Below are 27,534 nucleotides of genomic sequence, written 5' to 3'. Positions count from 1 at the left end.
TTATTGAGGACAGAAAAAAAGATGGATCTCATGTCCATAGATATTGCCTGTTGTGTTTACATGGGTAAACATGGGGTTATTATGAAAAATGTATATATATAAGCATTTTAGACATTTTAAACAGCAGGGTTTACCACTAAAATGAGGTGACTCAAAAAGACTCAGGTGCAGATCCTTTTTAAAATGGCATTTTTGTTCAGATTGTATTAATTGTTTTTTTTTTTGTTTTTTGTTTTTTTGTTTTTGTTTATATTTCTATATTTTTATATTTCATTTTATATTTTTAGGGTTTTTTCCACATTCAAATTCCAATGTGAATATTCTTAATAATTTAAAGTCCATTCCTCTTTGAAAGTGTGTACTTGCATTATTATGCTATTATATTATCACTATATAAATGGCATAAAATTGCCTTAAAATTAAATTAACATTTACAATTCTTTCCGGGAAAATATATCATTGAACAAAAGAAGTTATAGTGACAGGCCTAGTGGGGACATAATAAAGTATGGGTAAAGCTTTTCACTGAATTTTGAGTGAAACCACTAGAGGGGGACACATCTTGTGACTATGCAACAGAGTGTGAGGCGACCAGAGAAGAAAATCGCCGATGCAAATTGCAGCAGGTGAAGAAGGTTTGTTGCTCACCATGGTAGTGAAGCTATCAGACCTGGAAAACAAGCCCAAGAAGTTTGTGTTTTACTGAAAATATAACAAAAGCTGCAAACCCATGTGGTAAGTTTTTCACACGGTGGATAATTCAGGAAAAGGATGCTTCTGTGCAAAACAAATAGTCCTTATTATATCTGTAATCACCAGATAAACAGGGTCTATCATTTGCCCTGTGACTTGGAAAGGTAAAGATAAATTATGGAGTGGCAAGGAAAACGCTCAATAGCACTTAGAATATTGCACGTAGGCCACACACATGACAAAATGTAGGTTAATTGGCACTTAATTATGGATTTGGTAGCACAGTTTCAGTTGTGATATCAGTTAAAGTCTTACAATGTGAAAATCGACTTGTTTCCAATTCTTTTGTCCTTCTTGTGACAAATCTTGTTGGCACAATCACTTCATTTAAGACCTGTGTTTCATTATCTTATCAGGTGTAATATATCCATTATTGGGGTGAAAATGACGAGTAAATGAACATAATTAAAAACTACATGTCACCATACAGACACATAATGCAGCTTGTTGATTTGTGCAGTGTGTAAAGTATATTTTCTTTGAGACATATTTTGAGGTTCAGGAGAAGATGATTGCTCCTGTTTGAGGTGTGAATGTTCAACCCAACCACGACACTTAGCAGCTTGTAAGCGCCAGGAAAACCCACAAATGGTGTTGAATAGCCCCCGTATTTCCACACATGCTAAGCAGCTTGTTTGGGAAGGGACAGTCTCCAGCTTGCCAATGGGGTTCCTCCTAATCCAACTTGTTTTCACTGTCTTGCTGGGAAAAAAAGCGTCTGCACATTAGCACTACGTTAACTTGAACAAAAGACATGCATTCCCGAAACTTACGTCTTTCAATGCTGAATGACATCCTGCATAGTCACAAGGAGACCCTACTGTGCGTAAAACTCTCCCCGAATGTCTGAGGACCAACCATAATGTCTCCAAATAAGTTATGCTGCGTCAGCTGTCCAAATCCAATTTATACACTTTACGCAAAATATAGAAGTTTTTAAGGAGCTACATGTGCATGACTTCCTCTCTGGAACAAGGCTAAACTGAATTAACAATAAGCTCTGCAAGTTTGACACTTTCAATGTATTTGTCACACTCCAAATTACTGAAAATGACTCAAACAATTTGAGAGTAATTACTTTGATGCAGCCTTTTAGAATGAACGATTGTCCAAGCATTAATGCTTGGACATTTGTATATTAGCCATCCCCTTTGTATATTGCTCAGCAGAAATTGTTGATTGCATGTAAGCTTCAATCGAAATTACTTCTTTTTTGTACCCCGCCCATCCCCCATGAGTTTTACTTTTCGCCTCTGCTCCCAAGTGTCACTCTCGAGAGAAGTGTTCTTGATTAAATATAGCCCAAACAACACTATATATGTGGTTTAAATAGAGATATTAAGATGGAGATGTTCCAATTATCTCCAGAATTTGTAAAATAAACGTATGTGTTTGTTTTAAGTGTATTATCTACTCTAAATACGCACTTAATGCCCAAGGCCTTCGCGCGTAAATCTTCCAAGCACTGATTCCAAAACAAACTTGGAATCTCTGCGTTGTAAGTGGCATGTTGATATTATCATAAGGGTTATTTACAGGTTTACTGTCCTTCTCTCGCCCCTCCTCGTACACAGACCCTCCCCAGCCCCCCGGGGCGATCAGTCATTCTGCTCTCAGATAACGCGTCATTCTCCCCTCGATTACGCAGCGGGATTTACATGAAACTGTTAATTGTTTGCTCTTCAAATAGAGTCAGCCTGGAGCCAGCAGTCTGCCAGAAGTTAAGGACCGACTCTTTGACCTCCCTCCCCCTCTCCGTGCTCCTGTCCGAACGTGCGGGGCCTATCTCCCCCCTGGTTGATCAGCATGACAAAGCACTGGCCGGAGCAGATCCTCTTGCCAGCGCCAGCTCTGTCCCACCTTGGAGAACATCACGACCATCAACTTGACTTCCACAGAAATGCGCAGCACAGTATTCCTACCAGCGTCGTAGCGCGGAGCTCTCCAGCCCAACATTGGCCTCAGCACCTGGCTCAGATGGTTCCCCAGCAGTTGTCGCGCTTGAAGAAACCCACAGCGCGCAACGAACACCTCACTGCATTCATGGATAAAGTCGTGCCACCGGACTCATCATACTCGAATCCTCAAGATGCCCACTGTAAACAGGAAACTATTACCCGGGATTCTTGGAACAGTGAAGAAGAGAAGAAGAGCAGCAGCAGCGGTGGGAAGAAAAAGAACTATCAGCGGTATCCAAAACCACCGTACTCGTACCTCGCTATGATTGCGATGGTGATCCAAAGATCCCCAGAGAAGAAACTCACGTTATCCGAGGTAAAAATAAGTTTAGATTGCTTGTATATGTATACATGTTTGAGTGTCTCCTGCCATACCACAGATAATTTGGGTAGAAGTAGCGCATGGTGTGTTTTTACGCACGGTGCTGCTTCTGATGTTCACTTTATTTCCGCAGTATTTTGTAGAAATACATCTTATTAAAAATAAACTGTTGTAATGTTCTTTAGGGGAAGCAAGTATGATCAATATGTCTGGAACCTTCCTAATAAATACATCTATAACACACTGACAGATCACTTACAGTTCACAAAGTGACACAAAACAGCAGCCTCTTCCTGGTGACACTTGAGTGCCTACCATCCATACCATTCTTGGTTTGCTTTGATAAGGTTGGACTGCAGTGAAACCAGACACTGATCTGTATCAGAAAAGTGATAACATAGTGATATACAGGGCATGGTAAAGTACACTTCAGTTGTTGTTATACTGTAAACACACTGCCCAAACAACCTTAATTATCATATTGGTTATCTGTTTTGTGTCCTGCTTTTAATTCATGAAAAACTTTCAAATTGTAGATGACATTCACTTTCATACTAATGTTTAAACTCTAACGTTATCAGTCACCACATCAGTATGCATTTAGATAACATCGGCCCACTGTAGAGTATAGGAGGGAACCACAGAGTAACTCATATCATGATACATTGTCCATGATACAGCGATTCTGCTATACTCGATTCTTTGTAACACAATAATCTATGATACACCACAATATCTGCAGTTTATTAGACAAATATCCAGAAAAAGGCAAAAAGCAGGTATGAATAATGTGTCCCAAGAGGAAGTAATATTGTAGATTTCCATATCAAATTTTTGTACCACCCCTGCTGCATCGTAAACTTGTTTTTTGTTTTATTTCTAGATCCTCAAAGAGATCAGTACTCTGTTCCCTTTCTTCAAAGGAAACTACAAGGGCTGGCGGGACTCTGTGCGGCACAACCTCTCCTCTTATGACTGCTTTGTGAAGGTATGTAACTGTTCCAGTTTAAATTGGTTTAGTCTTGTCAGTGGTCTTGACCGATAGAGCATTGCACTATGCTGAACTGAGGTTTGGTAACCTTTGTTGAAATATGCTCTGAGGGCTTTGGATTGAATCCTAAAACCAGTTTTTATCCACTGTTATTGTGATGATTAACTGGTGAAACTAGGTTAGTCCTGCCTGACAAGGTTTTCAGGCCAAGTGCTCATCTCACTCTCCACCCTCCCTCCAACTGCAGGTGCTGAAGGACCCGGGGAAGCCTCAGGGCAAAGGTAACTTCTGGGCCGTGGAGTTGAGCCGTGTTCCTCTAGAGCTCCTAAAGAGGCAAAACACGGCTGTGTCACGCCAGGATGAGACAATATTCGCCCAGGATCTGGCACCCTACATCCTACAGGGACACAAGCCAGAATCTGAGCCACCCCCTGCCCTAGTCACCCCCCTCCCTGACAACCCCTCCCCACCACAGGAGGACTTGTTCCGACCCAAGCTGGACTCATCCTTCGCCATCGACTCACTCTTACACAGCCTGCGGCCACCGAGTGCCCCTGGGGATGTGGAGGTGTCCAGCAGGGACTGCTGGGGTAAGGTGGAGCGTCCTCGCGCCTCACCACCTTCACGACCTCGCTACGCCTCCTCTGCCCGTAGTGCCTCGGCCAGCTCTGCCAGTCCAGCCTCCACCTCCTCCTCTGATGAGGAATGGAAAGGGATGCCTCTGTCTGGAAAGCGTGTTCCTCTTGATGGTGAAGCTGGATCAGACGGGTATGAGGACTACAGACCCCCACTGCACAAATCAGCCCGACGAGAGACTGTTGCACCTCCGTGGGAGCTCCCTACCTCCTATGCCAAATACGCTCCCCCCAATGCTGTTGCCCCACCTAGCATGCGGTTCAACGGAAGTCCCCTAATGCCCCTACATGGCGGACTTCCCCTTTACGGCTACAGCAGCTCTCCTGTGGCACCCGGTCACTTCTTGGGTCATGCCTATTGGCCCATCCTCCCCAGCAGACGAGTTTCTGTCCAAGCCCCTCCCCACATCATGGACCTGGACAATATGTTGCAATCTGTTCCTCCGAACAAGAGTGTGTTTGACGTTTTAGTACCAACCAATCAGAACTCTCACCCACATCATCAACCACCCAGTCAGTACACCCTGCAAAATGGGCCTCCACTCAACCGGTATCCTCAGTACTGACTCTGAAATACTGACTGAAACTGCCACACTGTCACTCAAAAATGCACAAATGCTTACCCACTATGATTCAGGATGGGAGGTTTAATCAAAATCCACAAAGGGAATTTGCACTTTCTGTGCAAATTCTTCAAATCCAGTCTCAATCACTACCTCCAGGCCATGACACTACAGATGGGAAACTGATGGATTCATGTTTTTAACAAGATATAGTGGAGTCAGCCTTTTTTTTTTTTTTTTTTTTAAGGTCAAGATTTTCAACACCTTCTCGTTTCCTATCAAAGTGCATTACTCAGTTTCATTGGAGCTATACAACAAAACAAATATCTACCTCAATGGCTTTTTAATGAACTGAAGTCTTTGCACTGCCAATCCAGTTTGCACTGTTTACTATTGGCATGAATTTGCTTTCCTACAGAAATTGCTTTTGCATGTTGTCTACCTATTGTGACTTCTGAATGTATTGCTGGATTTAATCTTGAATTCTACAGTCAGTTTTTAAATTTGAAATATCAAATGCAATATCTTTCTTTACAGTTTACTCTGCCGGCAGAATGTAGAATTGTTAGGTAAATAAGGAGCATCATTTCAGTGAAAACCTCTGTATTTTGTCCTTTTTGTGTGTACAGATGAATGTATGCCTCTATTGTATTATTTGTGACTTTTAGTCCATTTGTCCAGATGATAAAACATACAGGTCCCATCATTTACCGTAAAGTTTTTTTGCTGTCTTAAATGTTAAGTGTCTTTTTCATTTTTATGTGTCTTACTGTTTTTCACATGACAAAACAATCTAAGAAAATGAGCTAAATTTTGGATACAATTCTGTGAAAATGCTGTATGTTCTCAGGACACTGGGGACAATCAGAGACTATACCATCACCAGTCTCTACCTCAGGTTTAAACGGGCTAAGATGTTTACTGTGGACACTGCACTGCCAGTTATTTGCACTATTTTTGTGTCATTATGATCATCTTCCAAAGGAAATTGCTTGTAAATGTTTGCCTACCTCGACAGGTGAATGTTTTTGTTTTTTTACGCCATTTTGCCGTGGTCTTGTTAAGGTTTGTACAGAGCTGAGCTGAAGAAAACAGCTCAGCAGTTTAAAGTATCAAAAGAAGGTTATGGAGTTGAACAGGGTATGTAATAAAATGATGTTTATTTTAATAGTACTGCTCAGTGTTGTACATGACAATAAGTTAACTAAATCTTTACTTTTTTGTGGTTTTCATTTGTACATGTTGGATTCTACTTCATCACTTTATTATTTATATGTGACACAGTTTTGTTTGTTCAGATGGCTGGTTGGGTTATTTGCTCAACCTTCTACGACATGTCTTCAAAGCTGGACTATAGTTCTGCACCATTAGACTAACAACTGTCTTAAATGGATATTTTTTTACAGGGCTGTCCTTTGATTAATATCAAAGAAGTCTGGTGGCTTTGAAGAGAGCATAGATCAAAAAATATTATAAATATAGCATAAGCTTAAAACTTTGCTGAATACGTCTGCTGGATATGGAAAAGTATCTCTTACAACCCCACTCAGAAAGTCACACTATCCCTTTAATGTTACCAGCAATCTATAGATCACAAGTAGTCACAGAGCTTTGGGTTCAGTGCAAAACTAAAGCTACACAACAACAATGCCCCTTTTCAGAAATCATGACGTGGTTACCAATGGTGTAATGTAACTAAGTACATTTACTCAAGTACTACACTTAAGTTCCACTTTTGAGGTACTTGTATTTTCCTTCAGTATTAAAATTGTATGTAACTTTATGCTTCTACTCCACTACATGTAGCTGACAGCTTCAGTTACTTTTCAGGTCGAGAAATGTGATTAATTTTAAATTATCATTCATATTAACACACATCTGGCTTTTCCATTATTATTTTATTTTGATAATTATTTTTTGGCATTTTAGTGCTTTATTAGATAGTGACAGATAGAAAGGGGCCGGATTCAAACCCTGGTCCGCCGCAGCCTTAATGGGTTTTTCATGATTAATTATATTTGAGTTTTGTTATTTAATTCTGTTGACTTTTATTTGTATTTTTTAAAATTGTATATATATTACATTTTTTGCTGTATTTTTTAGTGTTTCTTTTGATCTATTTATATATAAAAAAATTAAGCATATAACAGTATATTATGTAGTTAAAATGAGCCCTACCTTGACAACAGTGAAACGCTGTTCACAAAAATGCATCAATATTAATCAAATAATATATTTAGAATATATAAAACGATTGTGTGTCATTCTGCATGATGAGTACTTTTACTTTTGATACTTTAAGTACATTTTGATGCTGGTACTTTTGTACTTTTACTTCAGTAAGTTTTGAATGCAGGACTTTTACTCGTAGTGGAGTAATTTTCCAATGTGTGGTGTTAGTAATTTTACTTAAGTAAGGGATCTGAATACTTCTTCCACCACTGCTGGTTACTCTAAATAATCCATGCAGTTTCATGTGGGAACTACTTTCTATTTACTTTAGTTACTAATAGTCATGGAAATGTATTTTATTTATAATATAGATAATGATTACAAATTAGATACATTTCATTTGTACAATAACTACATTTGACAGTTTTACTAAAGTACAATATTTTAATTTCATTGCATTTATTAAGCTCAAGCTTTAAGATTTCCCATTGAAATCTTGGGATAAAAAAGTATAAAGTAACATTCCTTTGAGGTGTATTTGCAGGTTTAAAAATAAATAAATTAGTGTCTAGTTTACTTGAAACAACTGACCAACAACCTGCTAATACCATCTTTATCATAAATTGAAAATGTTACAGTAGTTGGCTTCACGATTACATCTATTTCCAAAAGTAGTTTTGCATTGACCTACTTAACATCGGCACATCTCCTCTGCTTTCTGTCCACTAACTATATACTGCTCTAATGTGACAGCAAATATTGTGCAATTGCTTTTCTGTTATCAGACAGTTTGGCTGTTGATGTCATAAACAAGGAAAAACTATCTTTGATCCACAGTCCATGGCATCCGCATTAGAGTCACACACACACACACACACACACACACACACACACACACACAGAGAAACAGCTGATTTACATCAACAGTCCAGCAGTCGTCAGCCTCCTGCTGCTTGCTCTGCTGTGGCCACTATCTCTTTATCTGCTGCCTACGCATGCCTGCACTCCCTCACCATCTTCCTCCTCTCCTCCCAGATCAGTCATTTACCCAAAAGATGGGAGGAGGGGACGCCACTTAAACAGGGACATGACCCCCTCCCCCCAAACACACACAACTATTCTGGGCTGCATCTCAATGCTCCCTCTCGTGAGACTGGCATCACAATATGATTTGATCATTTTTAACCATTTCACATAATTTCTTCATACTCTCCAAACAGATCCGTCCTGTCCGACACTCAAAAAAGTTAAACCACAATATATATTTTTTGGGGAATAAATAAAAAGACAATCTAATTAGTAAAAATGAGGTTTATTTGTCTTTCCAGTTCCAGTAAAAACATTGTGACTTTGTGGTTTTAGATTACGTGGTTGTTCCAGTTAAGACAGATTAGCAGCTGCTTCGCATGGTTAACTTTTTATTTTTATTTTTTACTGCAATTCATTTAAAAACATTTCAGTAGGCAAAAATACACTTTGTCTGATCTTATAGCAAAATTTAGGGTCTCTATATAATGAAATGTATTATCAAAATAGGACTGTAAAATCAGCTGAGGTTTTCTTTAGCTATAGAAAAATATTTAAACTAACAAGTGGAATGTGACATTGTGTTACAGTATTAGAATTCACTCACTCAGCTAGAGCTATTGTTAGCACAACCTTATAGTCTTGACTATATGTTAACACACAGATTCTACAAATCAGTATTATTTGAGTATTTTTTCTAGTGGTGTTGTTTTATGATGATAGCTGTTGGTAGAAACTCTTAAACTGTTGCTTTGTCTGTATTTTGAAATGTTTTTCCCCTTCTAACTTTAATGTGCCTTCATTAATTCTCACAGTAAAATGTTGTTACCATTTTTCTCCATTTTGATGAATTTTTCACTTTTGACAAATTGCCCCATCCTGTTTTTTCTGTCTGTCACTTGACTTCAGCTCCTGTGATTTCCTCTTTTACCTCTTCTCATCTTGTATCTTGCCTGTAAGCTCTCCCTCTCTTTTTTTTCTTTTCACACTCCCTCTTGTGCCATTCGGTATTCAAAGACGCTGCCTCTCTCAATGAAAGACTGGTTCAAGCGCCTGCGCTTGGTCTGGGGTCTTCTGTTGGCGTCCTCCTCCCTTCCATATCCTCCACCTCCAGGGGTGTAGAGGCAGAACTTGTCCTGTAGGGGGAGACACAGACAAAGATCAGTTTTTACTAACAGCTACCTCATCAAAATGATCAAATATAAAGATTTAACCAATTTCAGAGTGACAAACAAATACAAAGCTATACAAAAACTATTTCCAGGTAAGTGCACAAACATGATTTACATGTTTTAATACAGACAGGAGTTATTTAGGTTTCATATCTGAAGTCAGAAGGCATTTTAGGATGTCTGCTTGCAGTATTTTGCAATTAAATTCTGTAATCAGAATACAATATTCACTCATGCATTCATTCAGGTTCTCACAACTATTGTTTATAGCATGCTATACACTATATGGTTAATATTTGACAGTATTTCTTACCCCAGGCTGAAGGCTGACGCTGGTCTTAGCTCCCAGGTTGAGGACTCGACCGTCTGCTCTATGAAGAAGGTTCATCCCCGCTGCACCGTCCTCACCCCCTAACCCAGAGAGAACAGAGTGTCAACCACTGGCAGAAAGAAAGCTGAACGCTATCATTTTAAAGCCAAATTGCAAAATGAAAAATGACTGCTTTACCCTGCAGGCCGTAGGGACGGGTGGATCGCCTCTCGGTCAGCACAGACAGAACCACCTTATTCCTGAACAGAAGTTTCCGGATCACCCCGTCTCCACCTCTGTACTTTCCTGCACCTCCCGAGCCAGGCAGCAGAGAAAACTGCTCTAAAATGACCGGATATCTGAACACACAGCAACATACACATCAGTAATATAAATGACATTATTATTATTATTATTAGAGGACATTTAAACTTCAGACAAATGTTTGACCTCTTCTCTAGGATCTCAGGGTCGGTGATGCGGGTGTTGGTCATGTGACTGTGAACTCCACTCCGACCATTCCAGCCTGGCCCCGCCCCAGCTCCCCCTGCAACTGTCTCATAGTAACCTATATTCTCACTGCCAAACGAAATGTTGTTCATGCAGCCCTGATGGAAAGAGGGAAGATAATAAATATGCAAATAACACAAAGAAACTGTAAACATGCATACAAAGTTTTGAAAAATAGTTGATTTTGACAACCATAAACCCTCTTTTTTTATTTTATTTTTTAGCTCAGGTCACATTTTCCTTACCGTCAGCTCTCAAATAAAGTGTAAATCCCACGGCTTCGATTATAACCATTTATGTGTGTGATTAGGGTGCACCTGTCACAATTTCACTCAAAATTACTACATGGCATGTAAGGCATTGGCTCCAGTCTCTCTGGAGGCGTGGGTTCAAATCCCATCGTTGCCATATTATAACTGTCAGCATTTTACATGCTGTATGTATAGCAATACATGGTAGTGTGGCCGAGTGGTCTAAGGCGCTGGATTTAGGCTCCAGTCTCTCTGGAGGCGTGGGTTCAAATCCCACCACTGCCATTATGATCATTTAAGGGTTTGATTCGCTACCTTGAAGTGTATTAACGTGTAGAGGAATGGGTACTATTAAATGTAGTTCATTTTCCATCCATTGAAATATTTATATTTTAACAACCTCTAACCTGAACCTCTCTTGTCCTCATTCAGGCTGCAGTTCCATTGAAGAATTATTGAATTTTTGTCATGACTGTTCAGCTCAACCGATCTGATACGTGCAAATTGTTTATTTAATGGTTCATAAATGAGACATTTAAAAAAAACAAAAAAAAAAAACATTATTTTGAGCCTAAATTTGTTTATTTTCCCCCACAGAAACGTTAATTACACACACGCTATTTGTGAAATGACGGTTAGAATTTGAAAATTAATTCATAAGTTCTGTTTTGACAGTTTTCTGCTCTAATAAATTGTCATTTTGACCTTTTAAAAAAAAGGGGGAAAAAAGAGGAAAACATGCCTCTCATATACCAGGTTGTGGTGTTCTGATGATGAAGATGTTACGTGTTCTACACTTTATCATAACGATCTGGCTAAACTGCACAAGAAAGGAATTTTTAAATGTAAAAAATTCATTTTTTTCTCACCTGTGAAGCAGCGCACACCTCAAATGCCCTAAAAATGACATCAACCACTCTCTGGGATGTGAGTACATTTCCTCCAACCACAGCTGCATTCTGGGAAGGCTGAAGGATTGAGCCAGGCGGTATGATGACTTTGATTGGTGCCAGACAGCCCTTGAAATTAGAAAAAGGAACACCTGAGTAATACTAACTACATGGAATTTTATATTATTTTTTAAGTGCAGGAAAAATTACTTTATAATCAACCCTACATGTTCCTTAAAGCCCAGCCAGTGTTTGAAATAAAATTCCTTACCTGATTTAGGGGAATATCCTGTCCGACCATGCAGCGTAGACAGTAGATGAGGGCAGAGAGGGTGATGGCGCGTGGAGCGTTGCAGTTCCCCCAAACCTCTGGTCCCGTCCCTGTGAAGTCAAACACTGCGCTGCCCTGTGGCGATGGAGGTTTATATATAAATTGATCAGTTCATTCAAGACAAAAAGTCAGGATTACCATGAGGAGATTCTCCCTGCTCACCTCTTCTTCATTAATCTGAACACGCAGTCTGATTGCAGTCCCGTCATCCATGAAATCTTCTGACTCCACGTCCAAGGAGCCGGTCTGCTGCCGTCTACGGCGTGCAAAGTCTCTCAGCATGTCCCTCACTGCCAGCTCTGCATTACTCTGAAACAATAACACAAACACCTTAGTACTATTTTGCTACAGCATTTGTTTTCATGTGATACTGTATCACTTAAAGCCAGAGTTACCTGAATGTATCCCATGTAGGCCTGCACCACAGCTAACCCGTAGCTGTCAATCAACTCCCCCACCAGCTGGCTGCCTCTCTGATTGGCCGCCACCTGAGCCCGCAGGTCTGACAGGTTGTCATGGAGATTACGAGTCCCAGAGGAGTCTGGGTACTGGGCCGGAGCCATCAGAGCTTCAGTTACAGCTGATATGGAGACAGAGAGAATCCAGTAGGGGGAAAAGAGACAAAGAGACAAGCAGTATGGGAACAGAAGAGAGAAGAAAGTAATGTGACTGTTAGAAATCAACACCATTTGTTTCAGTTATCTCTTCTAAGCTCTCTTTACAGGATCAAACTGGTAGTTTTGCACGTATACTCAGTGGCACTTTATAAGTTAAACCTGTACAATCGAATACAATCCAAACAACAGCTCTTTACAAAGTCTATAATGTTCAGTTTTTGTTGACATTGTCAGAATTGTGTAAATTACATGTTATTTAAATGTGGGGTTGTACTGCGCATTAAATATTTTTGTCCTCTCTATTTACATGCATTACATGTTCAATAACATAATAGGCATAATTACTTTATGGAAGAGCAGTTGCATTGGATTGTAGAGGTCAGGTTTACAGCTGATTTTTCCCAAAGCAAAAAGTAAGTGTTTAGATTGATTTCAGACGTTCCAGGCATTAGTTTGCATTCACATCAATATGCAAAATAGTACCTGTTCAATAATTAAATTAAGTAGTATATGTTAAGTAAGATCAAACATTTTTAAAGGAATATACTCCCTTTGGTACATGGTTTTAATGGCACTGGAGGGATTTGAACCCACGCCTCCAGAGAGACTGGAGGCTAAATCCAGTGCCTTAGACCACTCAGCCACAGTGGTGACTGATTTCCTCTTTTGTTTTCTTACAGGCTTCTGTGATTATTTGGGTCGTTGAGTCTGTTGATATGTGTTGCGTTTTATATTTATTGATTGTAATTTGGTGACTTATGTCCCATATTTGTTAAGAAAATAATTCAACAAGATACGTAATAATAAAATAAATGCCTTTATTTTTCTTGTTAAAGTTACATTATTGTTGCACTGAAACACAGTTGCAAACAATGGCTATTTTAAAAGCTGCTATTTTAAAAGCTGCATTGAAATTGAGAAACTGTGAGATGTGAGAAGTGACCAAACTCATATAATCCAATTGATAGCATTCATGCTCCCATTTTCTTGGTTTCCCAAACTTGCCCCTTCTTACCACATAATTAATATACAATACAGGTGACTAAGGGTTAATAATGTAAAGTAAGTTGGAAAAAGGAAGGTAGTAACATTAAATACCAGCTGTTGTTGTAGTTATTTGGCTACAGTATGCACTGGTATGTCTCTTTATCTGGACTTGTTGACAACATACAGCTCCGTTTTTTATCTCTTTACCTCCTTTCATCAGTCTCTTACATTCATTCTTGGTTCGCCTCCTCCTCTCTTACCCTCTTCCTGGAAGACGCCACCAGTGACAAGTTTGAAGGAAGTGAAGACGGCCCCCTCCTGCTGTAGGGAGGTGGAGTGGGGGGGCATGGAGCCTGGAGTGATGCCTCCGATGTCAGCATGGTGCCCCCTGCTGGCTACAAAGAACACAGGCCTGCTCACCCCTTTCCTAAACACCTAAAGGGGGAAAGATAATGAAGAAAAGCAGAGTTATATGGTGAGAAGAAAAGATTGATAATGAGGAGAGCAAGCATGCAGACACTCAGCTGACCGGTGTGATGACAGTGAGGTCTGGGAGGTGGCTGCCCCCGGCACATGGGTGGTTACTCAGAATCACATCGCCCTCTTTCAGCTTGTTCCCCATTGACCTCATCTGCACAGAAAAGAACAAATAGAACATCCTTTGGTGTGTTCATTTTTAGTGTTTAAGCATGTCTTACATGCAAGTTTTACACTTTCTGCACCTGGTACTGCACAGTCTCCTGCATGGCCCCCAGGTGGACGGGGATGTGCGGTGCATTGGACACTAAACCACCGTCTGGTCCGAACACAGCGCAGGAGAAGTCGAGACGTTCCTTGATGTTGGTGGAGATGGAGGTTCTTTGGAGAACTCTACCCATCTGTTCTGTAGAGGATGAAGTGGAACTACTCAGCAAGCAATAAGAAAAACGTTTCACTTCTTTTTTATTCTCTCTTCTCTGTTGGTGTACCTGCTATGCTCATGAAGCGGTGGGAGAAGATGGAGAGCTGCACAGTGTTGAGCTCAGTGCCCAGGGCGCAGTGAGGGTCCGAGCCTACTGTCACACAAACATCGCCCCCTTCTGTCAGACGGGCCTCACAGCTCGGCTCCACCAGGATTGTGCTGATGGAGGAAAGAGCAAGGGGAAAAAAGATGCATTTATACAGGTTGGTTGGTTGGTTGGTTGGTTGGTCGGTTGGTTGGTCGGTTGGTTGGATAGATGGATAGATGGATAGATATACTTTATTTATCCCAAGCATGGAAATTACAGTGTAGCTTGCAGCATTACACACAGAGACAATAACAACACAATTAAATAAAAAGAACAACCTAGGCATACTTCAAGCAATAAAATATAAAATACAATAAAAAATAAAGTGTCTAAAGAAGGAGTAGAATTCCAGTGCAGAATAAATATGAATATGCAGTATAAAAATGCTGGTGCCATGAAACAAATAAGGTGCAATGAACAGTGTGCATAAAAAACACATAAAGTGCATAACGACTGTATGTAATGAACCAGACTATTATTTGTTATTGTACAGTGTGATGCCATGTGGCAGGAAAGATTTTTTATAACATTTTTAAATTGATGCAAAGTTAAAGATGCTTGCCTATTTTTGTCAATGATGATGGCTGGTCCCTGGATGCTGTGACCACAAGGCAGCTCCTCCCATAGATACACACTGGTGTCCAAGTAGCCTTCCTCAAAGTAACACTTAGTGATCTGCAGAGAAAAAACAGATAAAGGTCCCACAAGGTAACTGTTTCATACTTTATTAAGATAAACATTGTTATCTATTGTATGTTTATGAATGGAAAGAGAAGGGAATTTAATGTTGATGGAAAAAGATGCAGGCTTGAAAAAGAGAATACTATTCTCTTAGAATAAGAGTGTCCTCATGTGATTACAGATTACATATACAACATGTTCGGCTGTATAAAAAGTCTGTGTACCGTGACTGGTTTGGCCTGCCCCTGCCCCATCTTTGTTTTATACACCGACTTGATGCCAGATTTCCCACAACCCCTCACTCTGATGTCATCAACCATGATGGGTCTGTCTGGGATAGTGAATCCAAACTCCTTCAGATAGCTAAAGAGAAGAAACACAGTGAGTGATTAAGGTTAGAGGAACATTAGCAGTCGTGTAAACAAATGTCAGCAAGTTTACTAAGCTTATCTCCTATGGAAAAATGACACATTAACTTGGTGTGTTTGCTTATATAATGTAAACAAAAGGCACACAGGACTGAAAGGGCAAGTAATGATTCAAGAGAGAGTGAGTGAATATTCAAGCTTATATCTCATAGATGCATAACACTTATCATTGAGCAAATGAGTAAACAAAGAGTTAACCGTTTGGTGAAGGCACTGCGGAAGTCTCCAGCTAGACAGGACTGGGGGTTGCTAGGGTAACCGGCAGCCGTAACCATGAGGGCGCAGTCAGTGCCTTTGTAACGCAGGTGAAGGAAAACCTCAGTGGTTATCTGACCGCTGAAGAGGACAAGAAACACAAGGCAGCACTGTATCATTGCTTGTAAAGTATCTAGTGAGGAAACAGTGAAAAGACAGGGATTATCCCACACCTAGAGAGGTATAAGTTTAACCCCAAACCATGTAGTGTTTTGTGGGTGCTGACCTGGTGAATCCGCGTGCACAGAGTGTATCACAGCAGCGCTTTGAGAGCTGCTCCACCCTCCGATCAAGCTCACTGAAGCAGCGCTGCTCGTACTGCAGCGAGCACGGTTCCTGCACCTCCTCCACCACATCAGCTAGAGCCAGACCATAGGCAGAGAGCACGCCGCTGTATCTGCAGCACACACACACACACACACATTGAACATTAATATTGCTCACACACACAACATGGTAACACAACCTACAGTATCACTCTTACTTGTGTATGAAGACAGTCTTCATCCCCAGGGCTCGGGCGATAGCACAGGCATGTTGGCCACCTGCACCCCCGAAACAAGCCAACACATGCTGAGATGTATCATGGCCCTTAGCCTGTGAGAGGCATGGGAGGTGGGGGAGAGCCACAGGGTGAGAGAGAAAGAAAAAAAAACATTCAGCCAGGGGTGGAATGTAACTAAGTACATTTACTCAAGTACTGTACTTAAGTACAATTTTGACGCTCTGCATTTAGCTGCCAGCTGTAGTTACTTTTGTGGTCGAGATGTAACATAAAAAACACAACACATTTTAAGTGATTAGATATTTTTAAAAAAGTTAAACCCCATACCAGTATGTAAAGTAGTTAAAATGAGCCCCATCTTTACAAAATTAAAATGCTGCTTACATAAGTACATAAATACTAATAATCAAATAATATATTTAGAATATATAAAACAATATGAGTGGGTTCATTCTGCATAACAAATACTTTTGAGACTTTGACTACATTTTTTTTTACTTTTACTCAAGTAAGTTTTGAATGCAGGACTTTAACTTGTAGTGTGGTATTAGTACTTTTACTTAAGTAAGGGATCTGAATACTTTTTCCACCATTGCATTTAGCATGACTATTTATACCAAGCTGGAGTTAAGACTTTAAATCCCAAAATACCTGAGTGAGAGCTCTGATTGGCCGGCACATGGCCTCATTTGCAACGCGAATGAATCCCATCGCAACTTCCTCCACGCTCATCTCTGTCGTGCTGTTGTGTGAGTGGTTGGCCCCGTTTGCATTAACCTGTGAATATAAATATAAAACATATTTTAGTTTTAACATTAATCAGTGTTATAAAATCATTATATTCATTAAGATTTGACACTCTAGTAACCCTAATGCATCCTTAGAGACCATTTTGGCTTTTAAAATGTTTTATTTTGCAATTATTATATTTTAGCTGTGTAAATGCATATGGCATACATTAAAAAATGTTTTTTTCCAATAATCACAGTGACAATGCGTAAACAAACTGGCATTTATGGGGTTAATATTCTGATAATAAATATTCCGTAGTTTTGAATTGCACACAAAATTTTACTCTGTGAAAGTGGGAAACAATATCAATATATTGTATTTTATAGCATTATAATATTTATAGAATTTTCACATGAACATTTTTGTTTCTTTTAAGCGATGCACAAGGGTAATATTTCAGTAAATATTAGTGCCTGTGACTGGTTAGAAGACAGGAACAGGTTGATCTCCTGGCTCAGGCGATGGAAATGCTTCATGGTTTCTTCCAGTGACAGTGGTTCATTCTCCCCCGGCCCAAAGATCTTTGGGAAGAAGGAAGGGAGGAGTCGACCCAGGGCTAAGTTTGCGTCAGTAACTGTCAGAGGGCCGCCTAGGAAAATTCAACAAGGGATTCATATTATTTTTTCCCATACTCATACTTTAAGTACAAATGTTTTCAGTGCTTTTGTGTGGGAGCCAGGTGTTTCAGTCTGTTATTTCAACATTCAAACATGAACGCAACGGGAGACTATGCTGTATGAAACTCTCCTACAGGGAAGATCAGCCATGAAGTCAGACTCATGTTTCATTTTGTTAGCATACATCGCAGTTCAAACTGAGAACGATGAGTCAAGCTTCTGTTATATCATCTGACAGTTGGACTTTTGCCAATTTCTAATGTTCATGTAGCTAAACCAGATTATAAATCCAGAAAAGGGGGAAGGGAACAGAACATGGAACACAGAAACCCCAGATCTGCATGTGGATTTTTGTCTGACAGCATGGAGCCAGATCTACTGATTTATAGAGTGGGCGAGACCATGAAATGTAGGGAAAGTGAATTAGAAATGTATAGCTTAATATCCACCAGGCTATGGAAAGAAGAAATCAAAATAAAGCACTGAGAGAAATTGGAGAGAGTTAAATAGAAATAAAAGGGATGGTGAAGGAAACACAAACAGTTTGTTACCTTTTCTGTAACAGGTCGGTCCTGGATGAGCACCTGCAGACTCTGGTCCAACCACAAACATCCCTGATCTGAGAGGGAAGTAAAGAAAAGAGAGAGAGGTCACCCAACAGTAAAACAGGAGGAAAAACACAGTTGACACATTAGAAAGTCTTGATACATTTGAAATAAAAGTTAAACCAAACAACTGGATGCAGAAGAGTAGTAGTAAAAATTATAACAAATGTTAAAGTTAGCAGCCAGACTTGTGTGAATCGGTAAGACTGTCAAATCCTGAAAAAAGAAGCCTTGACCACTTCAAAAGTGATCAACTCAATAGACAGTTATTCTCAAGTACAAGATAAGTAAAGAGAAAACATTTAGCAAACTTTAAGTAATTAAGTTTAATAATTTATCATTCCAATTAACTTTTTTTTTATCACTGTACATCCATTTGTGATCATGCTCCATGTCTACTCTTTCGGTATTTTTTAACTGCTCATTTGCTCATCCAGCAAATGTGAACTTCAAATAACCAGGTGGGATCATGTCAGCGAACATGGATTTCTGGAGAGTTGGGTATTGACAAATCTTTATGACATTTCTCAAAAGGGCATTCCACCAATTTAGCACTGCAATCCTATAACATCATACTCACAACAAACGCTTTTAAAAAAAGGAACAAAATAGATGCAGGAGAACTAGAGATGTCATGTTTTTCTTTTTTTGTCACAACCTGGTCCTACATTACCCACAGTGCAACTCAACTGCCAACAGTTGGGTCAGAGATTCTGCTGTGTTATGCTTTAAGTGGCTAATGTAGCTGCAGAGATGAGGAGCAACAGATATCTCGCAAACTCACTTCTTTCCAACTTCGAACCTGCCAGTTTTCTTTGTTGACTCAAGGGACATAATTTGAGTTAATTTATCAGACTTTGCATACCTCCTTTGGAGCCATAAAGGCTTTATACAACTTTCCCCCCACATATGTAGCAATAATTCCAAAGATCTTAAGTAAACTAAGTCAAAGTCATATACCCAAATATATTCCAGAAGAAGGATCAGACTGGTGTCCGACTAACAGACCTGAAGAAGAGTCGTGATCCTCCGCCTGCAGCCACAGTGTTGATGTCCAGCTGAGGTGCTTGCAGAGTTACTCCAGCTGTGGTAGCTTCAAACACATGTTCATACTGGCCAGCGTACCGACTGACATCAGTGGATGTTCCTGGAGTTAAAGAAAAGACAATAAGCATTAAAGCTGAGGCACAAACACAGAAAGAAAAATGTGCCCCTTTTTTAAAAATCTGCAATTAATCTATGTACTTAATAGCATTTAATACAGTTTGAGACAATTTAAACAGACTACAAAACAGCGAGAAGTTCCTTGCAGAGTCTGTGAACTCAGTTATTGTTCAAAATTATCCTCGTTTGCCAGCATTCCCTTTACTCACCACCCATGTCAAAGCCAATCACAGGTTTTTTCTCCATCTGGCTGTATGAAGTGATGGCATATCCCACCACACCCCCCGCTGGGCCAGACAGAACAGCCCGTGAACCACAAAACTGGTCCATAGGAGTCAGACCGCCATCTGACTGCATGAACAGGACGTCCACATCCTGAGGGCACAAGGAAATAAGAGAAGGCGGAGTTCATTTTAAAGTTATGAACTGACACTCAGCTACTGTAAAATTTAGAAAAACCTGTCTGTGATCTTGAAGGTTTAGGTGACCTGATTTATATCTCTATGGTACACTGAACATAGCCTGGCTAACACCAGACTAATCTCAAATGAGATCTAGTCTGGCAACCAGCCATTCAATTCTCTGTAGAGGAGGTGTGGTTTACGATCCTCCGGAGCCGTTTATTGGGCGCTTAGAATGTCTATCAAAAGCGTCTGTAGGTAGCTCTTAGCCAATCGTATCAGTTATACCAGATGACGTAGTAGAGCAACAGAAATGGATGTTTGTTGTGTGTGTGTCTGTGAGAGAGTGTTGCTTGCTGCTTTGCTTCTCCAGTTCTCGCTTTCTGCAAGATTATTTATTTTCACGCTTTATTCCCCCTCATGTCATTCAGCCACACACATCCACTGATTTTATGGGCAATAAATAAGCTGCTGCGGGTCTCTGGGCGGCTCCGCTGTCCCCCGGCTCGTAGCAAGATCACCGGCGTTACGGTAGCGGGGCTATTAGCCGCGGCGCTAATAGCCCCGCTACCGTAACGCCGGTGATCTCGCTACGAGCCGGGGGACAGCGGAGCCGCCGAGAGACCTTTCGCCTTTCAACTTTCGCTCTAAACTATTTAAAATACCATCTACAGCTAAAGAGAGTTTCGCGTCTGCAGCAGCCATGTTGGATCCGTAAGAAAACTACAAGCTTCCAAGTGCCGAGTAGTACTGTGATTGGATTCCGCTCTGTGATTGGATCCCTAAAACAGGGCTAAGAAACCTCTCTGGTTGCCAGACTGGATGGAGATTCGAAATGAAATTCGAGCATGCAAGGCAGTATGGGTATACCCAAGCTACACTGAACACTTTACTAAAGACAATGTGGTATTTTGTGTCAACACATAAACAAATACAGACACAAACAAACCTTCAGGCTGTTGTTGAACCCAGAGGTGAAGCCCTTTAAATACTGATGTATTTTGGGTGTAAGGTAGGCGTCGGCGCACACGGTGTAGCCCCGAGGTACCGCCCGCACCATGGGCATGACCTCGCTGGACAGAGACACCTGGGTGAAGCCAAGACGGCGAGCCAGGGCGCCTACTGCTCTCTCATGGTCGGACCATCTGAAAGAGAGAGGGGAGGAATGTGGTGGTCAAACATCAGGCAATTTGACTGCTACTTTACAGTCTATTAAGTCTCTGTTATCGCTTAAAAGCCTTATCTGTGACATGTGAAAGGAAGCAAAAATGTCGGTCAAGTGCTGGTGTCCTGAAAGTGCCTTTTCAACTCAAGTGAATAAGAGGTAACAACAGAGAAAACGTGAATGGGTTTCCAGGAATACAAAGGAACAGTATAGACATTAAGTGAGAAGAAATAGGAAGAATCACATGAACTTTTACCCAGTTAGTCACATGGCCTACACATACAATAGACACAGCCTATAGGACACCAGACACCTCTGACATGTACAGTGTACATACCACTACTCCCACAGAGACGGGGAGGCAAAGAGAAAAAGTTGCATAAGTGAGTATACAGTGACAAAGGGAAAAAACATAGTAAGTAGTTAAAAGTATAAAAAAAATTGGCTTTGAGAGATTGCACAGGACGGAGAGAAACAAGGTATCAGATTAGTATCTCGAGTAAATATGCCTCTATGCTTAAAGATACAGAAACAAGCTGTACTACTAACGTGTATGAGTGCAGCAGTAGAATTGCAAGGCTGGTGATCCCACGAGACAGAACTCCCTGAAGGTCTTCCTCCACTCGCTCCAGATCCAGCTCCTTCCACACCTCCAGAGAATCTCCTGTACTGCCTGACGGACACCAACACACACACACACACACACACACACGCTGCCTGAATTTATTTTTACATAATTTGCAATAATCCTGATAATCTGTGTGTGAGTGCCAGGGCCTTACATTCCTACATTTAAAACCCAAAAATTAAGCATTTAGTTAGTTAGTGTTAAGTTGCGTAAGTGTTAAGAACAGAAGCAGAATCAAAAGCTGATTAAAACTAGACTTGGGATTTGCAAGTAAAAGTAGTATAAGAGTAGGAAAATCATTGAAAAGTTTAATCCTCAGCACACCAAAGAAAATGGAAATTTACTCTTGAATTTAATAAATAGTTTTGGTATCTGTGCATGCAATTTACACAGTAATTTAAACAAAATAATAAATAATGCATGCATGAGCAAGAATTACAGCCTCAGAGCTGCAATAGCTTGTCTGTGTTGACGCATAGTCTTGTTTGTTCACTACAACTTTTTAAAGTTGCTGAGGAAAGTTAAATTACTGATTCTAAAAATGTTTTATATTTATTTAAATTCTATAAAACTGTCTTTAATGTGTAATATATATATATATATATATATATATATATATATAAGACCCCTACATGCTCTGTGAGGCTGCAGTGGTGCTTTATAGCATAATGTTAGCATACTTGCAATGTACAATGATGATGCTAACATGCTAATGTTTGGCAGGTACAATGTTTACCATGTTTACCAGCTTAGTTTAGCGTGCTAGCATGTCTGAATTAATGTCTTATGTTTCATCAAGTACAGAAGATGAAAACTGTATAATTGTCATGATAGCTTTTATGTTTGTACATTTTTTTAAATTAAAAAAAGTTTATAGTGATATCATGCTAACATTGGCTATTTAGCACTAAACACAAAGTACAGCTAAGGCTAATGATGTAAATGCTTTAGGTTTAGAAAGTATTGAATAGTACCCCAAAGTACTGGACACGTGACTCATTTTGTATTAAAAATGAAGCTTTATGACTTTTATAAAAAATAGAACAAAGTAGTTTCACACCTGTGACAATTCGTTTGGGATTTTTTCTGGGCAGCTGGCAGCCATCTTGCCTGAGAACTACTCGTTCATCCACCTCTATGACCTCTTCATACAGCACTTCAGGCACTGCCACCTCCTGTATAAACACACACAAACACACACACATGTGCGAGGCATGTGAATTGGAAGTTGGTGTGCTAACAGGAGGAACATCCAGGCGGTTGGGTATCTAACAGTTTCACAGATAAGTGACCATTTAAACCAATAATGGTACAACTGGTCTGGGGGCAAACTCCAGGCTCCAAGACTTGTCCCCTGTTTCTGGAACACAAAATATCTAAACATTGTGCTGCAGCAACACTAGACACGAGACTTGATACCTTGATACTCATGAACACCACGTACAGTACTGAATAGTCAAAAAGGCATTGTGGCCATCTGTGGCTTATTCACAAGCTGGCTGCGTCTGTATGGCTTTACATTTTGTTTATATATATATATATATATATATATATAAATAACACCATCTTATTTAATGCTAAAAACAAAAAAAATTATTAAGGCCTCAAACTCTGGCATTGTAACATGCATATGTATTCTGTTATTTTTGTTTTTCAAGGCTTTGTCTTCCTTTTTGTTTTTGTAAGTATCTATGTATCTGTTTGTACCTCTGTATATGAACATGTGTACAGTTAAGAAAGTAGTAGTAGTAGAAAATGGTGATGATGGTGCAGAGGCCCTGAGAGTGCAGGTGTGGGAAAAACTGACCAATCAGAGCAGACTGGGCTGTTTTGGGAAGGGGGCTCTTAAAGAGACAATAGCTCAAACGGAGCATTTCAGATGTGTGTTTTTTGACAGTAAACATGTAGGATAAACCTAGAAATATTTAATATGTCCACATTAATGTGTTAATAAAAAGAAGCATTACAAACCAAATCAAACAGCTTTGGCCTGGCCTGTGTGCCAATGTGCAACAAGTCCTTGAAGCCCCGTGTGACCAGCAGCGCAGTCCTTTCTCCCTCTCTCTCCAGCAGCGCATTGGTTGCCACTGTCGTGCCCATTCTGATCCAGCCAATCAGAGAGGTGTCTACAGGCTGTTCACGAGGAAATACCCGCCCGGTTTCCTGTCAATAAATACACACAAACATGTATATATGCATCATGCACTGTTCATACAGATGTGGTGAACATGATAATAAATCATATGACTTTACATGCTGTCTTTTTTGTATCTACTCTCATGATGTCTGCTCATTAATAATCTTAAGTATAACAATAATAAAACTGACCATTATTTGGCTTTGCAGATTTAAGCCACACATTGCTTTTGCTTTACTGGTGATTTAATGAGCGAACAATACACAAAGAGTCTCCAGTTTTACTCTAATGACCTACAGAAGCTGCATGGATCATTGCAACAGATTCATTCTACATACACATGACTGTATATAGTCAGGACCACATTTCATGCCGGCAGCACATACAACACAGGTTTTAATGCCGTCTTTGTTTTTTTTAAACTAGGTATATTTAGTCTGCTTTAAAGAAGTCTGTATGAAGTCTACTTTATACTCACAAAGTTGCACATATTTCTATTTGCTAGTTGTTTTTGTTTTGGCAATGATAACAACTTCATTTGTATAAATGGGATCAGAAGAAGTTTAAACGCAAGTCGTGTGACTGGAGTCAGACCCATGTTAAAACTGTGACCAAAATTAAAAAGTTTAGGATTTGGGATATCCAAGTCAAAACAGCTATCTTGAAAAATCAAACATTTTTGAATAAATGGAATATAAACTATAAATGACTTGCCAATATTCCAGTTAATTATGCATTAACACATCCATCCGGTCATGTTTACCTCCTCCAGGACTCTGCGGATTCCCTCAGTGGGAGCATCTTTGTAGTTCTGGGGGTCCCGGGACAGCAGTTTCAGGACTCTCTCTCGACCATCAGGCAGCCGGGCAAACACATCGGTGAAGGTGCCCCCCCGGTCGATGGCAAAGTCGAATTTCCCCAGAGTCTCAGCCATAGTGAAGAGAGATAAGAGTCTATGACTACCTGCAGACAGAGAGAGAGAGCAGATTAACTCCATCCACTCTGTAACACTATACTGATCAGGGAACAGCTTACATACCTGTTCATCACAAAATCAATACACTAATACTACTTTTCTAATAAACCATTAAAGGAATGCAAGCCACTCCTCCTCTTTCTGTCTTTTTCTCTCACCAAGGCTGCAGGCACATTCTTCACTCATCAACACAGTTCACTTGTCTCACTCACTGTCACCCACTGTGGGGCTGATCATTCATAGACGTTTTCTGCATTATGTTATAGATAGATAGATAGATAGATAGATAGATAGATAGATAGATAGATAGATAGATAGAACTATCAAATATGCACGGATGAAGAATATAATAATACATAAAAGCAGCCAATGATATACAACACATTTTTTTTTGTTCAAAAATGCTATTAAGTCGACAAAGGCCTATTTCCTTTAAAAACTCAACTAATGCACATGCAATTCTCAGGGATATTGCAGCATAGAAAAACATGCAAATCCCAGAGGAACCCTTTAGGAATTTAAATGAACCAGACGGCCAAGAACAAAATCAGGCCACCGGATTCTGCAGGAATCGAATAATTTATTCTATTTTCTTTTCCAGGCTCTTCCACAGACAATAAGCAGCGGATACATGAGCAAGCTGCACTGACTCTATGTAATCGAGCACTAAACTAAACACTCGGAGGGTCAGCAGCAGAAATACATGCTGTGGCTACAGCACATTCACAGTCTGTGTACAAGCGGAGCATGAACATGTCGGATTCAAAGCAACGAAGCTGAAGATTTCACGGATCTGACGGTGGCCGACATGTTTACTCACCTGTCCGCCGCTGCTGCTGCACTGGCAGAGTGTTAATCTTTGATAATCCGTTAACTGTCAGTTTCTTCCCCCCTCACCTCTCTGCCGACAGGAAGCACACTGAAGAAATCGTGGCTATGTGCTGAAGCCTGGGATTTAAACCCCGCCCCCCTGCGAGGAGCCGGTGTTTATGCCGAGACCCGCACAGTTTTTATTTATTTATTATTTTTACCAGAGGGGCTTTCCCTCATCATACGAAGACCCCTAACGGATCTGAATCACACAGACCGTGATGAAGAGAGACTGTGTTTTTTTTTTGTTTTGTTTTTTACTATACTATTACCAACATTTAAGCAGCTTGAAATACCTGAAACAGATATATCAAAACTTAATTTAAATTGTCTGCTGAACAAACACCAGAAGGGATGCTGTTAATATTAGATACATATAAATAATTATGAACTATGACTATGAACTTAATAAATATGGCTATCAAATTAAGGGGGGCGGTAGGATTGAGATAGGAAATAAAGGTCCCTAAAATAAATTAACCCTCTCATGCATGAATTATGATAAACTCAATATATATTTATACTTATTTATACATCATTAGGGATGTAAAACTTATTTGTCCACTCAAGTGTACTTCATGCGTTTTGTACTGTAAAAACACATCAATGTAATAACATAGTAGTTATATAGGTATAGCTGTAATCTAGTTATACAGTTGTAATATGGTATTCTGTTGGAATGGTGGTTCCTCCACTACTCTGTAGGCCTCTCTATTTGAGCTCTATTTATAAATATAAAAGTTAACATAAAGATAAAACTTATTTTTTCACTCTGCGTTTTTATTTATCTTTAGGGATGTCATACTGTATTCTTGTTAAGTCTCTGAACTGAGGATATTCTCTCATAGTGTCTTATAGCATGTATCATATTTCCTGTCAAATCATGCTTGTTGCTCATTTTTGAGAGACTATTTTCTATGATAGTTGCCAAAGCATCCGGGGCACGAAGCTGCAAGACACTGCACGCAGATGTACTTGGTTCTTTGTGTGCATGCAGCATCTAGGCATCTGCTGGCATTTTTTGCTTCCTTGAGCTGGGGCCAGTGGTTTCTGGGGGCAAACCAGATCTAAGGGGGGGCCTCAGACACTGCTCTCAGTTTTGCCAGTGGTGGAGTGGCACTGGGTCGGCCACTGGTGTGTATCTTCATGGATCCTGCATTGATGAGAGCACGAGCTCTACTACTACTTTTGAGCTCTACAAAATACAAGGATATATAAAAAAATCTCAAATTTAATTATATAATTATTATAATTATAAAAACATAAAGAAGTTGATCTACAGCCAAAACATTATAGGATATGAACTATTTTCAAGAACAACATTGGTAGTAATTGACATTGCATTGAAGTTGAAACATAGCTAGTGATGCATGATGTACAATTGAATGGACAGATGATTAATCCGTATTTCCTCCAAATATAAAATCAAAACTTGGAAAATCTTTACATAATATGTCACCTTAGATATTACTTGATGTACTTATATATTTTTTTACCTGCAGTGGTATCTTTTTATAGAAGCTAGACACCGAAATAGCTGAGGTGTTTGGTCTTTCTCCCTGCCTGTCGGCTATCTTGGTTTCACTGACTACTTTTTCCCATTGCAATGACCAGCCAATGGGATTTTTTGTATGGGATGATGCAATAGCTTCCACTAGTGTGGACTATATGCAGCAGTGCCCAAAATTGCAGGCATATATAGAGAAAAAGCACTTTTTAACAGCTGTACACTGTAGTGACCTCTATGCATGAATTAAAGTAGTCCATGATTAT

The 27,534-nt window shown here is 39.9% G+C and overlaps 2 protein-coding genes and 1 non-coding gene across 5 annotated transcripts; 2 read left to right on the top strand and 1 right to left on the bottom strand.

Annotated features, from left to right (window-relative positions):
- The first annotated feature begins 653 nt into the window (after positions 1-653).
- Positions 654-6,450, top strand: foxh1 (forkhead box H1). The gene is made up of 4 exons (XM_059327037.1): positions 654-735; positions 2,444-3,027; positions 3,917-4,021; positions 4,272-6,450. Exons 2-4 carry the CDS (start codon positions 2,560-2,562, stop codon positions 5,223-5,225), a joined length of 1,527 nt encoding a protein of 508 aa, XP_059183020.1. The 5' UTR covers positions 654-735; positions 2,444-2,559; the 3' UTR covers positions 5,226-6,450.
- Positions 6,451-8,687: 2,237 nt separating this feature from the next.
- oplah (5-oxoprolinase, ATP-hydrolysing) lies at positions 8,688-25,830 on the bottom strand. 3 transcript variants are annotated; one of them, XM_059326467.1, is made up of 28 exons: positions 25,712-25,830; positions 24,679-24,878; positions 23,750-23,941; positions 22,839-22,953; positions 21,700-21,823; positions 20,935-21,130; positions 19,794-19,959; positions 19,429-19,567; positions 18,367-18,434; positions 17,612-17,787; positions 17,058-17,183; positions 16,386-16,498; positions 16,128-16,298; positions 15,845-15,982; positions 15,443-15,581; positions 15,100-15,212; positions 14,457-14,608; positions 14,211-14,371; positions 14,018-14,119; positions 13,749-13,923; positions 12,280-12,464; positions 12,047-12,193; positions 11,825-11,959; positions 11,533-11,682; positions 10,353-10,510; positions 10,101-10,261; positions 9,906-10,003; positions 8,688-9,556 (listed from the first exon to the last, which is right to left on the bottom strand). In XM_059326467.1, exons 2-28 carry the CDS (start codon positions 24,847-24,849, stop codon positions 9,404-9,406), a joined length of 3,924 nt encoding a protein of 1,307 aa, XP_059182450.1. In that variant the 5' UTR covers positions 24,850-24,878; positions 25,712-25,830; the 3' UTR covers positions 8,688-9,403. The 3 variants fall into 3 exon arrangements, with proteins under 3 accessions (XP_059182450.1, XP_059182449.1, XP_059182448.1); XM_059326466.1 differs by lacking the exon at positions 25,712-25,830 and adding an exon at positions 25,050-25,366; XM_059326465.1 differs by lacking the exon at positions 25,712-25,830 and having other exon boundaries at positions 24,679-24,945.
- Positions 10,867-10,948, top strand: trnal-uag (transfer RNA leucine (anticodon UAG)). The gene has a single exon. It is a non-coding gene; the product is annotated as a tRNA-Leu (tRNA).
- Positions 25,831-27,534: the final 1,704 nt, after the last annotated feature.

This window comes from Centropristis striata, chromosome 23 (genome assembly GCF_030273125.1).
Source record: "Centropristis striata isolate RG_2023a ecotype Rhode Island chromosome 23, C.striata_1.0, whole genome shotgun sequence".
Lineage (NCBI taxonomy): Eukaryota > Metazoa > Chordata > Actinopteri > Perciformes > Serranidae > Centropristis > Centropristis striata.
The sequence above is the reverse complement of the archived record's forward strand: the minus strand, read 5'-3'. Positions and strand labels throughout refer to the sequence as shown.